General features: G+C 39.4%; 1 protein-coding gene across 2 annotated transcripts in view; it reads left to right on the top strand.

Moving 5' to 3' along the window:
• fign (fidgetin) overlaps nucleotides 1–11,976 on the top strand; it is a 31,890-nt gene extending 19,914 nt beyond the window's left edge. For both annotated transcript variants that reach the window (XM_088083219.1, XM_042495166.2), the window contains one exon: nucleotides 3,252–11,976. In XM_088083219.1, the coding sequence (XP_087939345.1) occupies nucleotides 3,260–5,479 (2,220 nt within the window). In that variant the 5' untranslated portion in view covers nucleotides 3,252–3,259 and the 3' untranslated portion in view covers nucleotides 5,480–11,976. The remainder of the gene's footprint in view (nucleotides 1–3,251) is intronic.
• Nucleotides 11,977–14,940: the final 2,964 nt, after the last annotated feature.

Raw genomic sequence — 14,940 nt, 5'->3', positions numbered from 1 at the left:
GCTCTCCCTCTCTCTCTCGCTCTCTCTCTCTCTCTCTCTCTCTCTCTCTCTCTCTCTCTCTCTCTCTCTCTCTCTGTTTCGCATACACTCACACACACACACAGAAAGAGGAAAAGAAAACCGCTCTGCCACCTCTGTGCTTCCTTTCAGCAGCACAGTAATGAATAGAGAATTGTGCAAGCGGCGGTCCAATTTACGCACTGGGAAATTGGATGGACAGAGTGGAGGCCCACTCTTGTTTGCTTAAAAAACGGCCTAGGCTACCAGATTAATAGTACCCAAAAAGGTCAGCATCTCTGTTTCATCGACGATGATCACTGAACCAGAAATTATACACCATAGCGTAGCATAACGCCATGGCATCACATGTCAAACGCATTTTTCCTCCACCTGGTCCTCTTTTATCCAATGAGTGTGAGATCATCTATAAAAATTATGATAACATAAGTTGTCACTTTTGATCCCAGTGGTGATTCTTTAGAATTTTGTGCTGTTAAAATGAACATGTTTTCTCACATTAATCTCAAATTTGACCAAATATGCCACCTCTAAGAAACACAAAATTCCATTCAATAAATTAAATGTCGCAGCAAGAAATACTAAAGGATCATTTTCTTATGTTACCACCACCTCAAAATTTACCCTAGGGGATTATTCAGATCTCTGAATTGACAAACACAATAGTCCAACAAAGGCTGGATTTGTTGGTGGCTGATCAGTGGAATTTGAGCTGCAGCCCCGAGGCTATCTGAAAACATTCCACTAATGGAGCGCTCTGTAATTATACCATTTCAAAGAAAGACAAAGGGACCTGTGGATGTTGTATTTGAATATCCAGGCAGGTGGAATAAAGGACAACCGTTTTACCGTAATGCCAAAGTACGAGATCATTATGCTAATGCACTGCTTGTGTGTGCACGTGGGTGCATTTGTGTCTATTTATGTGTTAGTGTTTATGTGCATTGGATGCATTTACTATCTAACCTTTGTCTAAACCAAACTACTTAATGTCTTAGTGCCTTATAAATATCTCATTAAGAGAAAACTGGTTGATGCACTGAAACATTTTACACACAACAAATTATGATGATGCTCATTGTGTTATTGCTGTTGTACGTAAAACTCCTTTTTTTATTGTACACGGCTCATCCTCCTCTCCATGCATTTCTCTGTGTAGGTTTCTGCATTCATAAAATAGACCTTTTTCCCTTAGAAGAGAAAATGCTCCACAAATCCAAATTTCAGAGATAAATTACTTTTTATATGAAGTCAATTCAAGTCTTTCTCACTCTGTTTTTAGCCGTGTGCTGTATTTAGATAATCATCTTGGATGGTTTCCATTTTATAAAATACCTGATGCTCAAAGATCTCAAGTACACTTTGTGAGTAGCACTCCTTTGATTGTCCAAAGTGGCACATTGTTCAGAGAGGATTAACAGTAATAGAAGAATCTCACTCAATAAGCTGTGTGCAATTTTGTTATTGACAAAATGTGCCTTGAGTGTTAATGAACTCTACTGAATGATTTTACAAAAACCATTATCCTGATACTTATAGTGTCGGTAAATGCTCTGAATGGCTGAGATTTTTCAGCAGACAGCGCAGCACTAGTTGCTAGTCACCCAAATGCTGTTTTGTTTGTTTTGAAAGGAACATTTTTCTCAGAAATATTATGGAAAAAATTCAACAGTTTGTTTAAAAAGGGTATTTAAATTCAGATATAACAAGAGGGACAAGCTGCACTGGGGGGAAAAAATCCACTTCAGAAGTCTTACTTCTGCATTGCACCCACCTACAAACCTAACATAACAGCTGACCTAGAATGTAGTGGGTGACTAATACTTCAGTCAAAGTAGATGCACATGGGTCTAACGCAGTAGTCAGTGACACTGCTGTTATTCTCAAAGGTGTCATTCATACATTTTCACTTCATGCACATTCCAAATAAATTAGGTTTTGATTTGTATGTAAGACGTTTTATTATATTTGTAATCATGTGTGTCACTGTCCCCTGTGATAATACACTTTGTTTTCACAATCTAGTTTCTGTAGGTTGGTGAACCTTCGTGTTCGAGCACAGTATGGCCACCATATCTGTCTGCCTGGGCTTTTTGCCTCCGGGGTTTTTTCTTAATCATTAGCTTGGATGGTTGACAACCATGCAAGCCATAGCATGGATCTCTTTGACTAAAACCTTGTAAATTAACACAATTAGTGCAGCATCATCCTGCTAATTAGCTCCTGGTGTCTAGTGTGGTGGGTGGGCAAATAGCTGGGAGGGAGTCAGAAGGGAATCCGCAGACAAACACTGCGTTTGTAATCTGCCTCTGGACAGTGGCTGTTTGTTGCCTAAATCCTGTGATATGGATTTAACCTCTTATAAAGTATAGGACTGCAGTGCCTGATTAGCTATGGACCATTGTAACAGGCAGGGAAAGTTTGGATAAATGCGACTCCTCTTGTCTCTCCTTGTAGCTTTTGGTCAGATTAGTGTTGAAGTAAGATGTGTGAGGATCTGCGCACTATTTCTGATTGTTTCTAGCTTTAATCTCTCTAATAGTCTACGTTCTTTAGGGCTATAGTATATCTTCTGATAATCCCAAACAGAGTAAAAGATGGCAGCATGTGTAAAACATTTTATTTGCAGATTGGCTGAGAGATGCTGCGGAGAAAAAGACAAGTGAAGCATGTTTTTTTTCCCTTCACTCCCTCACTCTGTGGACTAGGAAGCAGTAGGCAGACTGGATGTGGATGTAATTCATGCTGGGCTGAGGGGTTTGTGTGATGAAAGCAACAGAGCGCTGCCAAGGAAGATTGCTTTGCTGCTCTCCTCCAAGCAGATTTGAAACTGTCTCAGAATGCCTCAGATGAGAGTTGGATTATAGACTGACCTGCAATGTCTGTGTCATTCTGCTCTGCGTTGGGTGGATTATACCACGCAAACCAGGTGTTGGGTCCCATCTCCTCATACTGACCACAGTGTGTGTCTGTTACTGTTGTCTGTTTGCCGCATTTAGTGCAAATGACTTTAAACATTTCTGAAACATTTTTTCCTTAATTATTTCAGAATATTTTCATGCTTTTTTTCCTCAGTTCCCACCTTATTTTCACCCAAACAGTTCAGAGTAATTCATGCATTATTGACTTTGATTATGAAAGACCATTTTGAAATATCAGAGTACTATTTTTAGATGATTAACCATGATTTAATACTTACTCTGACATGTTTCCTCCTTATGCGGAATATCTAGGTCTAAAGATGCAGTGGACCCCAGAGCACACACAATGGGCAGAACAACACTTTGACATCTCATCCACTACCCGCTCGCCGGCACACAAAGTAGAGGCCTACCGGGGGCACTTACAGCGAACGTACCAGTATGCGTGGGCAAATGATGACATCTCTGCACTGACTGCCTCAAATCTGCTCAAGAAATATGCAGAGAAGTACTCTGGGATCCTAGAGGGCCCAAATGAGAGAGCCCTGCTGTGTTCCTACTCTGATAGCACCACTGGACTCATGAATGGACGAAAGTCAGAGAATGAGTCCTGGCAGGAGGGGATTTACCCAATGAACTGTGCTCCAGATGTTATATCTGTGAGCAAAGCTGGAATGACAGCTGCCCTACCCCCTACAGATGTGTCGGCTAGCATCGGTAGCTCCCCGGGGGTGGCCAGCAGCTTGTCTGAGCCCAGCTATTCTAGCAGTAACTGTGGGAGCCACACAGCCACTACTCTCCACTCGGGCCTCCCCTCTCAGGAATATACTGCCAGCTACAACGGCTCCTACCTGCATTCTAGCTACAGCGGCCAGAGTACCCCGGCCCTCCCCTCCCCGCACCCCTCTCCTTTGCACAGTGCAGGGCTCTTACAACCACCGCCCCCACCTCCTCCCCCTACCTTAGTGCCGAGCTACAACGCCGGGTCTCCAAACCTTCCCAACTACAATTATCCTCCAACAGGGTATCCTTCTCAGACTGCTGTGGGCCCTGGTTATAGCCCTGGGGGAGCACCCCCTCCTTCTGCTTATCTGCCATCCGGTATTGCAGCTCCTACATCAATCCCTCCCTCGACCCTGCCCGGCTACACCTACCAGTCCCATAATCATACACCAATTGCACCAACACCTTTGAATGGCAGCACATCCAACTCATTAAAACGAAAAGCTTTCTACATGAGTGGACATGGAGATATGGACTCTAGCTATGGTAATTTCAACTACAACCAACAGCGCTCCTCACAGAGCCCAATGTACAGAATAACAGACTCAGAATCAAACAGGGGCAATGGCTTCGACAGAAATTCAGAGGCATCGTCTTTAGCGTTTAAGCCAACCAAACAGCCAATGTCCTCGGATCAACAGAGAAAATTTATTGCGCACTCTGGCAGAGCACTAACTCCTCCATCCTATGGATCAACCAAAAGCTCTGTGGGTGATCTCAGAACTGGCGAGCCCTACAGCAAGTTTGGATCCCCCATCATGAGCGAGCAAACTGAAGAGCACAGACAGCACCTCTCTCACTCCCTAACAGGGCCCGACATCGGTGCAGCTACCTCGTCCATCCATGCTGCAGAGGAACAACTGAAGAACAGTGACTCCAACCTGGTGGAGATGGTAACCACAGAAATCCTTCAGCAGGGTCCTCCAGTGGACTGGAGCGACATTGCGGGTCTGGATATGGCCAAAGCTGCCATCAAAGAGGAGATACTATGGCCCATTTTAAGGCCAGATATGTTTAGTGGACTTGCCACATTACCTCGGAGCCTCCTTTTATTTGGACCTCAGGGAACTGGTAGAACAATGCTAGCCCACTGCATGGCCAGCCAGCTCGGGGCTGCCTTCTTGCGACTCAGCAGCTCGGCTCTGGTGACTAAGTGGCTAGGGGAAGGGGACAAGATCATCCAAGCTTCTTTCCTGGTGGCGCGGTGTCGTCAGCCAGCTGTGGTGTTCATCAGAGAGGTGGACCTGCTGCTGTCAGCCCAGCTCAGCGAGGAGAGCCCGGTGAATCGCCTAAAGGCTGAGCTCCTCATGCAGCTTGACAGTATTCTGACCTCCACTGAGGACCATGTCCTCGTGGTCTGCTCCACCAATAAGCCTGAAGAGATCCCAGAGTCCCTACGGAGGTACTTTGCCAAGCGACTGCTCATCCCCTTGCCTGATGGGACAGCACGACACCAGATAATCAGCCAACTGCTTTCACAGCACAACTACTGTCTCAGTGACAAAGAGATGTCACTATTGGTTCAGAGGACAGAGGGCTTTTCTGGACTGGACGTGGCTCAGCTGTGTCAAGAGGCTATAGTAGGTCCTCTCCATGGCATTCCTGGCACTGACCTGTCATCCATCCACCCCACTCAGATGAGACCGGTCTCCTACCAAGACTTTGACAATGTGTTTTGCAAATTCCAGCCCAGCATATCACAAAAAGAACTTGACATGTACACTGAGTGGAATAAAATGTTTGGTTGTAGTCAATGAAAGAGACTCATCAAACACAATTTCTTTAAACCTAGTAGTTGAATACAAATAAGTGTTTGGCCTTCAGTGAATAAGAAAAATAACACACCGTGGTGACATGAACATACTATATACAGCAAAGGGATTGTCCTTGAAGGCTTTAGACAGAAGATGACAGTCTGGACATCACACATTGGTTAAAGTTAACTAAATGCTTTATACGGCTGACTAAAACTCAAACAACTTGGAGGAAGATGCCCCCGTTTTGTATATACATATATATATATAAATATATATACATACTATTCTGCTGATCTTGAGATTTAGTTGCTATCAAGTGCCTGAGGTGGTGCTGTTTAAGTTTTTTTTTTTCCTTTTTGCCTCACAATCTTCATTGGTGACGTGCTAATATAAAAAAAAGCTTTAAAATGAGACAAAAAACTTGCTTTCTCTTTTCCATTAGTGTTCTACAGCTGTGTCTGTTTCGTGCTCTCTGTGAACAGTTGTGGTTAATTTGAGCTAAATTAAATTTATTGGCATCGTTTCAGTTGGGCTTCATTACCTTACACAGGTTTTATGTATGTGTAAATCCTTTAATTACAAAAACACTGACATACTTTTTTGGGGGAACTTGTTTTTCTGCGAAACTTAAGGTGAATATGGTCTCTGTACTAGCCTCTCCACTATAGATGAAATTACAAAAACAGATATTTTACAATGTGACTTCAATCTAAAGAATAAATTACTATGTAATTGCTGTTAAAATATCGTTTCAGTAGTAATTCACAGTGTTTCACATAATTGTAAAATCCTACCATTATTTGTTTTGATGTCCTCTATTTGAAAACTCAGGAAAGTGATGATGATATGTATCGTACCTCATAAGCTTGTGTCGAAGCACTACACACTACAAGAGCATTTGGCTTGCATTTGAAATTCCACCATCAAACCATGTAAGGCTATACAATACCTCAAAAAGCTCAAAATGAAATGAGAGGGTTCCTACAATGAATGTATGAGAGTAATTCTGGTTATATTTAAAAGAAATTTGAGAAGTAATTTGTTTGGGGATTTTTTATTTTTATTTTTTTTTTACTTTAGCTTGTGGTGATGCAGAGCTGAGAGAAATTCGAAAGGTGCAGACAAACATCTCGGGGTTGAGGAAGACAGCTGCCCCGAGCTATTTCATTCCATCCTGCTGCTTTTTTATCATTAATGAAACCTAAGGATTATGTATAGCCTAAGTTCCTTTCTACCTCAGTTTGTTAGTTATCTCTGAAAGACAAATACATGGAGACAGCAAAATGTCAGCACCTATTCCGCTTGTTTGATGAGGAAACCTTTTGAGAGAACACCAAACAGTGTTTTGTTGTGTGCAAAATCTATTAGCTTTACATTTTTTATAAATCCCAAGAACCCAGTTTCTCACCACATAATGCACTTAAAGGGGAATACCACTGAATATCAGGCTTTGGATACACTTTGCCTTAGGACAATTTGGTTAACCCTGTCTCGCTCCAAACTCATCAAGTACAGACCTTTTGGTTAGTGTCCCTCAGCATCAGATAGTGACATACAGAGGTAATCTTGCCAATCTGAGATGCACTGAGTGTCGGTATAAAGCAAGTGGGAGGTGAGGTGGATTGGTCAAACAAACTCTGGACTGTCACCCAGGAGACCACTGTTCGAGCCCACGTGAAACCAAAAGTCAGTTAAGTCATTTTAATAACAACATAGTCTGCTAGTATGTGTGGCATGCTATGCTCATGATTTACGTGACATGACGTTACATTATGTTAGTTACGAGCTTGTTTTAAGCAAAACCATGATGCTTTTTTTCTAAACTATACCTAAACCCAAGAAGGTAGACCTTAAAACCAAGCTTTTTTACCAGGTTCTAAGTTTCTTTTGAATAGAGACTGCATGGATTTAACGAGCAGAAACTGCATATTTCCTGTAAAAATCAAGCGGCAACCTCAGAGGTGGAAAAATTAAGCCAGTGCAAAAGTGTCAGAAACTGTAGTTTATTGAATAGCCACTTGAGGCTGTTTCCAAAACTGAGTAAATCCCCCATCAGCCATGTTAAAATGACCAACTTTTTGGTCCCAATAGCTAATTTGAACATTCATGCCAATTGTACGGGATATAATTTTTTCACCTGTTTACATTTGATTAAGGCCCAAAATTATGCATGTTAAGGGCGGGGCCTTAGATATGTATAATGCCCTAAGTGACACTCCACGCTCCTTTATAGCTCCACCCTCTCTTCCACATATGGTCAAGTCTGACTTAATAAAAACAACATTGCGACAGCTGAAGTGCCAAACTCGAGGCTGCAAAGCAACAATCCACAAAACAGTGACTGATGACATAGTAGCTTCAAAATGGAATTTTATTTTGAAAAGACACAATGCATATAACAAGCATAAATTGACAAGCTGTCCTTGTGAATCCAAAACTGATGCTAGAGGGTTACCTAGACCGTGATAACGTGATGCGTAGGGCCAAGCTGTATTTGATGAGTTGTGAGTAAGAATGTGTTGCTAACGGCTAACATTCACCAATGGACGATGTGGCTTTTTTGGCCCCTGAATCTGTGATGTCAAAAAAAATTTCAGAGCATTGGCAGCAATGTTTGATACATACTCTCTGGCTAAAAACCAATTCCATTATTTTGACATAAAGTTTACAGAAGAATTAGTTTGTCTAACGTTATGAAATGAGTGGCATTCCTTTTTAAGAAAATGTCTTAAAGGCTCGTCTCACTGTACACAAAAACTGTTGTTTTTACTGTGTTGTAATTTTCACATTTAAACTTGTTGTGTTTACAGTGCTATTACTCACTACTTGCTACCAGTACATTTCCACGCAACAATTTTTTTGGCAATGAAAGAGCACGACTGACAGCTGAATTGGCAAGTAAAAATTGTTATTGAATGTATTACGTCCTCTGAGCAGTAAGGAAAGCAAAGCACTCGCACATTGGAAACATGCCACTGAAGTAGACAGCACTGTAGGTGTATAATACTGCAGAGGCACTGAAGGACCTTGTGTTTGTTTTTCAAAGGAGGTCCCTTCATGTTCGTTGCCTATTGCACATTGTAACCTGTCCTTTTTTTTGAGACAGTGTGCATATTGATCACTGCCACCTGGTTTGGTATCATTAACTCTCCCAGACCTGTATTATGATGTATACAAGAGCATCTAGACAACAGCAGAGAAACTACGCACTGTAGCAGTCAAGAAAATTAGCAAGCCTGCCAACTGCTATCTTTGTTGTGGTTTTACATGATCTTTGTTATATATTTATAGATATGTGCTCCAGTCATAAGATGGGTGACGGCATTTTCTTTGAATGCACACAAGTGATAGTAATCAGTAAAACGTTAACCCATACAGTTTTATTAACCTAGAAGCAAGACATTTTGTTAGAACTGAAACAATCAACATACAATATATGTTTTCGACCGTCATGTAACTGTGTAGAATATGAATGCCCCTTTTTGCTCTTGAGTACATTTTCTCAGATTATAAAGATGTGGGTCCATTGGTTTAAACTAACCTTTCACGTTTGACACATAATGGATTAGCCCAAGGTTACATAATACCATACTACAAAAAAAAAAGATGGATTAATTGTTTTCAATCATACTGTGCAAAAAGAAGTTAGATTAAACTCAATTTTTTTTTTTTTTTTTTTTTTTTGGAGACAAAACAACATCCAGGGCGTCCATAGACAAATTTGTTTACACAGAAAAATGTCCAACATGAATTTAAGTCCATTTGGACAATTCACACATGAAAAATATGTAGTTAAACAGGAAATTTAAATTTAAAGGCCTCTTAAATATAGTGCCATTTTGCGGTGTTTAATTCATGGTTGAAATCCCTCTTGAAGCCAAAGTAAAAAAGCTTTCCTCTGATTATGATGACTTGTTATAATAACTTGTGAATTTCAGTGACCTTAATGCCACAGCTTGAGCTGCAAATGTTTGGAAATTGGCGATTTTATAGCACGCTTACTGGGCATTGTTTAGTTATTGTATCACAGTGTGTGAAATATTTTCAAGAAAAAAAAAAAGTTGTGCTTTGTAAAACATTTGTTTTCATGCTGTCTGAGTTTATGAACAGTCATTCACCTCTGCCTGGAGTACAAATAGAAACAAAGCTAATTTGTTTATCTTAAAAAAAAAGAAAAAAAATTAACATAGATAATAGCAGAAAATGTCAGATACTGCAGTGTTGTCTCAGACTGGAATATAATTGTTTGCCCATGATTGCTGATTTTAAGAAGTGATTACACTCATTGCATGGTTTTTGACAAGAAGGCGATAAGAAGCTCTAAGTGCCATTAACAAGCGCAGATTTCATGAGTTTAAAGAGGGCGGCTGTTCAAAAACTTACAGAGAGATGTATAAGGGGAAATGTTCCACTCAAATTAAGCAGTACTTGTTATCACTCCAACAAAACAACAGATCTTGTCACACTTTTTTTTTTTTTGGTGTCCCTAACATTGCAGTAGAGCACAGTGCAACACAAGGCACATGGATAACATGTTACATTAGTTTGCTTTGAATTTGTATTACAACTAAAGCCTTACAGCAAGATCTGATATGAGATAAATAAAAAAGTGACAGTTATTCAGATAGGGTGTACATTTCACATGCTATAGATGTTATCATTAATAATAATCACTTGTCATTGAGGGGTGATGTGGTGAAGGGCCAACAACCAACACATGAGCAGAACCTACAGTATGATAAGCACATTGAGTCTCACAGTGATGCCAACTCAGCCACTTGATTTTTCTTTTTTTTTTCAAAACCTTTCAGTATTTCTGTAATTACATTTTGTGGAGAACTGCTTTAAGATTTTGATTCCATCCTTATGTCATTTTACAGTCTGGCATTCTTTATAACCATTTCTACCTCATTGCTACATATTGTACATGTAGTACTTAAGTCCTGTCATTTTGAATGTCATGCATTTGTGAATTAAGAAAAAACGTTAAAACAAAAAAAAAGAACAAAAAAAAAGAAAGCTTGCCCTTGAATCTGAGCAGTCTACCTCACAAAGACTGTCTTTACACTGTTGAATACAAGTCACAGAAAAAAATAAGGCACCTTGAGGGCAAAGATGAAGTCAATCTCCTCATACTGACGTACAGTTTATTTACAAAACCATGTTTCCATTGGACTGCTGCAGGCTGTGTAGGTCATCTACAAGATTGCCAGTGCAAATTTCCCTAAAAAGTAACAAACTGCTTTAATCCTTCGTGAATTGTCATAGTGCGCATGTTAATGTGTATGTATGTGCACTTGCAATTCGACATGCAAGTATGAGGAGGTAACACTACGATATGAAAAATCTGAGTTTTTACTTTTCATATTCATGTACAGAGAATAAACTTGCACATAGCTGTATGTATTGTACATTTGCTAATGATATACAGCATACATACAAAAAAATGCACCACATACATGTTTATATGTGTGTATGTATTGCCATACTTACAGTACAGTCGATTTAAATGTATTTTAATTTCAAGGTACATAAAGGTTATTGAAATACTGAATAAAGATGTTTTCTTTCTTCTTTTTTTTTCTTCCTGAAAACTGGATGCATTTTGTACCTTTACTTGATTAAATTTGCAATGGTGTGATTGATTTAAAGCCTGTGCCATTTCCGTTTCAAGCAATTTTATTGTGGAGGTCCGTGTTCGATCCGTGACAACTTAAATCATGGTTTCTTTATTTTCACCGGTGTTCAACAATATTACAGTGACAATAATTACTTTGCAGCAGTTTACAGAGGCTGATTTTAAGGCTGACTTTGTGTTGCACTCCTCCCACCAATACACCTCTCATGATCCATAATAATATATAAATCCACATTTGCAGATATTTTATAAGGAAGTAAATGGCCAAAATTCCTCCTTTATGTTATCATTAAGTAGTAGGTGTTATATGCGTGGGAAGTTTCTGTGCAATCAACATAAATGAGAAAAGACCCAGCATATTGTGTCAGTGTTGGTGATTCTCTTTCTCTTTCATTTTTTTTTTTTTATCATGGGAGTACATCAATATCAGCTGTGGGTGCAGTTTATCATTAGATAACATATATCATGATTCTGCACTCTGGGTGAAAAGCGTGGTTTTGCAGAAAAAAAAGAAAAAAAACATAGGTTTTGTACCTGTATTATGTCATGTATGCTAATCACTTGGGGAAACATCCATACTTTGCACTCGAAATTGTAAATAAAACATGTTTTCATCCCCACAGAACCTTTCTAAATAAAGAGTCGTACATGATGTGGAGTAAAATTAACTAATTTACATCAACTAAGGGGTGTGAAAAAGGTAATTTCATATTATCAGTGCGCTGTCAGTGTCTGAACACTCTCCCTCACAAGCATTGATAAGCTTGTCAAGGCGAGAACACTAACACTTAAAAACATTGCAGTCTCCCACGGAGAACTGTCCTTGGAGGAGGGAATTGTTCACTCGCCTTATTCAGCATGGTTATTATGTTGAAGAGCGTTGCCTGACAAATTATGTCTACTAGAAAACAGGTGTAATTCATTCAAGGTAATTCTAGACATTGCCTGTGTGAATGGACAGCTTTTTAGTATTTTTAGTTTAAAATGAAAAAAAAACACTTATTTTTACTCCTCCAATGCAGGCGTAGCCACATCCATAATCTTTTTTTTTAGTTTCAGCATAACAAAGCCTGAATCTGTTTGAATCTGTTGTGTTCTATTAAATAAGTTCATTGTTGCTTTGCATATGTATCATTTCCTAAACGTAAACTCATCCATGCCGATGGACAGAACTTTTCTAGGATGTAAAGATCTATGATTACTGTCACCTGACCTATTTAATGGGATGTCTTTAAGCCAATCACAGTGTTTCACATAATCTCAAGTGGACCGCAGCAGAGCGACACCCCCTTTTCTAAAAAGCGTGGCTGACCATTAGGAAAAGCGGTAGCGTACGACACGCCTCAGTCTATTAATCACGTTGTTAAAGTTCAGAATTTGTTTGGAGTAAACATGAGATGTTATATTATACATGTTTAAAAAATCACAGACTTTCATATGAAAGATTTACAACTTTAACTTAAAAAATGTGAAGGAAAAAAAAAACATGGACAGTGGATCTGAGTGTCACTGAGAAAACGAACAGAGAAAATACTGTTTAGATATTTTTCTGATTTGATGTTCTAATGATATAGTCAGTTTCTAATGAACTTCATTTATAATGTTCACAAAATATTTATTTTAGGAGGTTTACCATGTACTGTTTTCTGGAAATACTTTAGAAATTTGGAATATTTTGAGTCGTGATGACAAATACGAAATAAAATATAAAAGATGTAATGTGTTTCAAAATACCACCTTGCTCATTGATATGAGTAAGCCATTTATAAAAAATAAAAAAAATCTTACATTTTGTGTTTTAAAAAAAAAAAGTCTGTTAAGACCATTTATTGTGATTTCTGCTATTTGAATGTAAAGAAAAAAAAAACACAAAGTATCTTAATTAAAAAAAATGTGATAATGATTTATGGGTGCAATTAGAGTAGAAATCCACTATTACAATATTTTTTTGTGTGTGTTTGTAACATAATTAGGTTCTGAATGAAAAACTAATCCAGCAAATTACTTGCTCAATTCAGTCTGTACTGGGAGGTAAGAATCAAGACAATTCATATAAGTGTGATGACAACTAAATCCATTTTCCATAATAAGATGTAGCCTCTGCAATGTGCTTCCGACTGCCAGTAACACCTTAAGCTGAGTCTCTACTGTCGAGCCTCTCCATAATATTGTTCCTTAAGCAGGTTGTTGCCTTTCACAGTGTTAAGCGCGACTGCTGTTTGTTGTTGCATACACAGATAAAATAAAACACCTAACTGCATATGCATACACATGCTTTGTTTTCATGTTTAACACTGTGTATCTTGGGCTTGTGCCACAGCAGCATGCCTGTTATAAGAGGCAGCTAGATAGTCAGATATATATAGACACAGTCCACATCCTGCTGTCTCTGAAATTCTAGCAGCAAACACGCCCTTTGTTTCTTTCCACTGAATTTTTAAACAAGAGCCATTTGACCAGGATGGAGGAGAAAAAAAAAATCAGGGCTGATAAGAGAAAAATAAAGTTGAGTCAAACAAATTACTCTCAAGTTATTAGTGGCTATTTTGTAAATATCAAAGATCCACTTGTCCCAGTGTTCTGTGCTTCATTTGCATTCTGATGAAACTGGAGTGGATGTGTGTGAACTCGGAGGTTATCTGTGGAGCTGCAGCGCTGAGCAGCAGAATCAGACAGCTTCGCAACCGCATGGCTCAAGAGGATGAGCCACAGACCTCTCTCAAATCACTTCCTTCATAACAATTAAAATATGCAAAGTGATAATTTTCCTTAAGTAGCCTTAAATGTGCAATCTATTTAAATGTGAGGGAAATTGCCTAAAGCTTCGCGGTGTGTGTATATGTGTGGGGTGGGGTGCGGTGGGGTGGGGGGGATAAATTATGCAAATAACAGAAAGGACTCTTGAAAGCCTAATTTTTCTGTAATAAGCATACTGTTTCATTTAATTTTTTGCCTCTTATTAAAAGTGACAGTTCTTTTGCTCTGTCTGATGGCTATATCTGACACAAGCCCGTGGAACTGACTGCTAGACTAAATGGTAAAGCATTTCTGTAGCTTTTAGATGATGGTTACATTCACAAAGTAATTATGCACTAGAGAGTCCAGAAATAAGGTTTAATTACACAGTAATCGCTTCTGATGGACACTGGGAAGTGTGAGCACTGCCAGACTGCAATCCATCAATGACAAACCTCTGGCCAGTTTTAATTCCTCCTCATTTGCATCATAACCTCGGCACCAAGTTGCACAAATGCTGTTAAATGTTAATAGGACCTGTCTCTCCACTCAAAATGGATGCTTAAGCCATTTCAATTCTCCCTTTCTCTCTATCTCTTTCTTTCACTCCCTCTCTCTCTCCCTCATAACACACACACACACACTCTATCTCACACAGTCCATATCTCGTCTCTCTCGCCTCAATTCTCACATTCTCATGAGTCTTCACATAAATAGCCCCTCTTCAGAGGGGAAGCTGAGCACAGGAGACAGTGCACGGTCACTGCTGTGCTAATTGGGAGCAACATGTAAAGTTTTATCTCTTGAGTGCTAACAAACCATACAGACAAGTATAATTCCTTGTGTGTGTGTGTGTGTGTGTGTGTGTGTGTGTGTGTGTGTGTGTAGTGTCTGTGAGTACAATCGAGAGAGACTGTCTCACACACACATTCACACAGCTGCAGAGCATAAAGGTTTGTTCACACCATGTGAGGGAAGGCCCTCAAGTTATACCGAATCCCCATCCTGGGGGACTGGACAAAATGATGTTTTTATTAATTGAAAATTGTTATTGGTGCAATATGCTCCTCTTCAGACTTTTATAAGG

The sequence above is a fragment of the Plectropomus leopardus genome, chromosome 10 (assembly GCF_026936395.1).
Source record: "Plectropomus leopardus strain MGB_pleo_1.0 chromosome 10, ASM2693639v1, whole genome shotgun sequence".
In the NCBI taxonomy this organism is placed as follows: Eukaryota; Metazoa; Chordata; class Actinopteri; order Perciformes; family Serranidae; genus Plectropomus; species Plectropomus leopardus.
The sequence above is the reverse complement of the archived record's forward strand: the minus strand, read 5'-3'. Positions and strand labels throughout refer to the sequence as shown.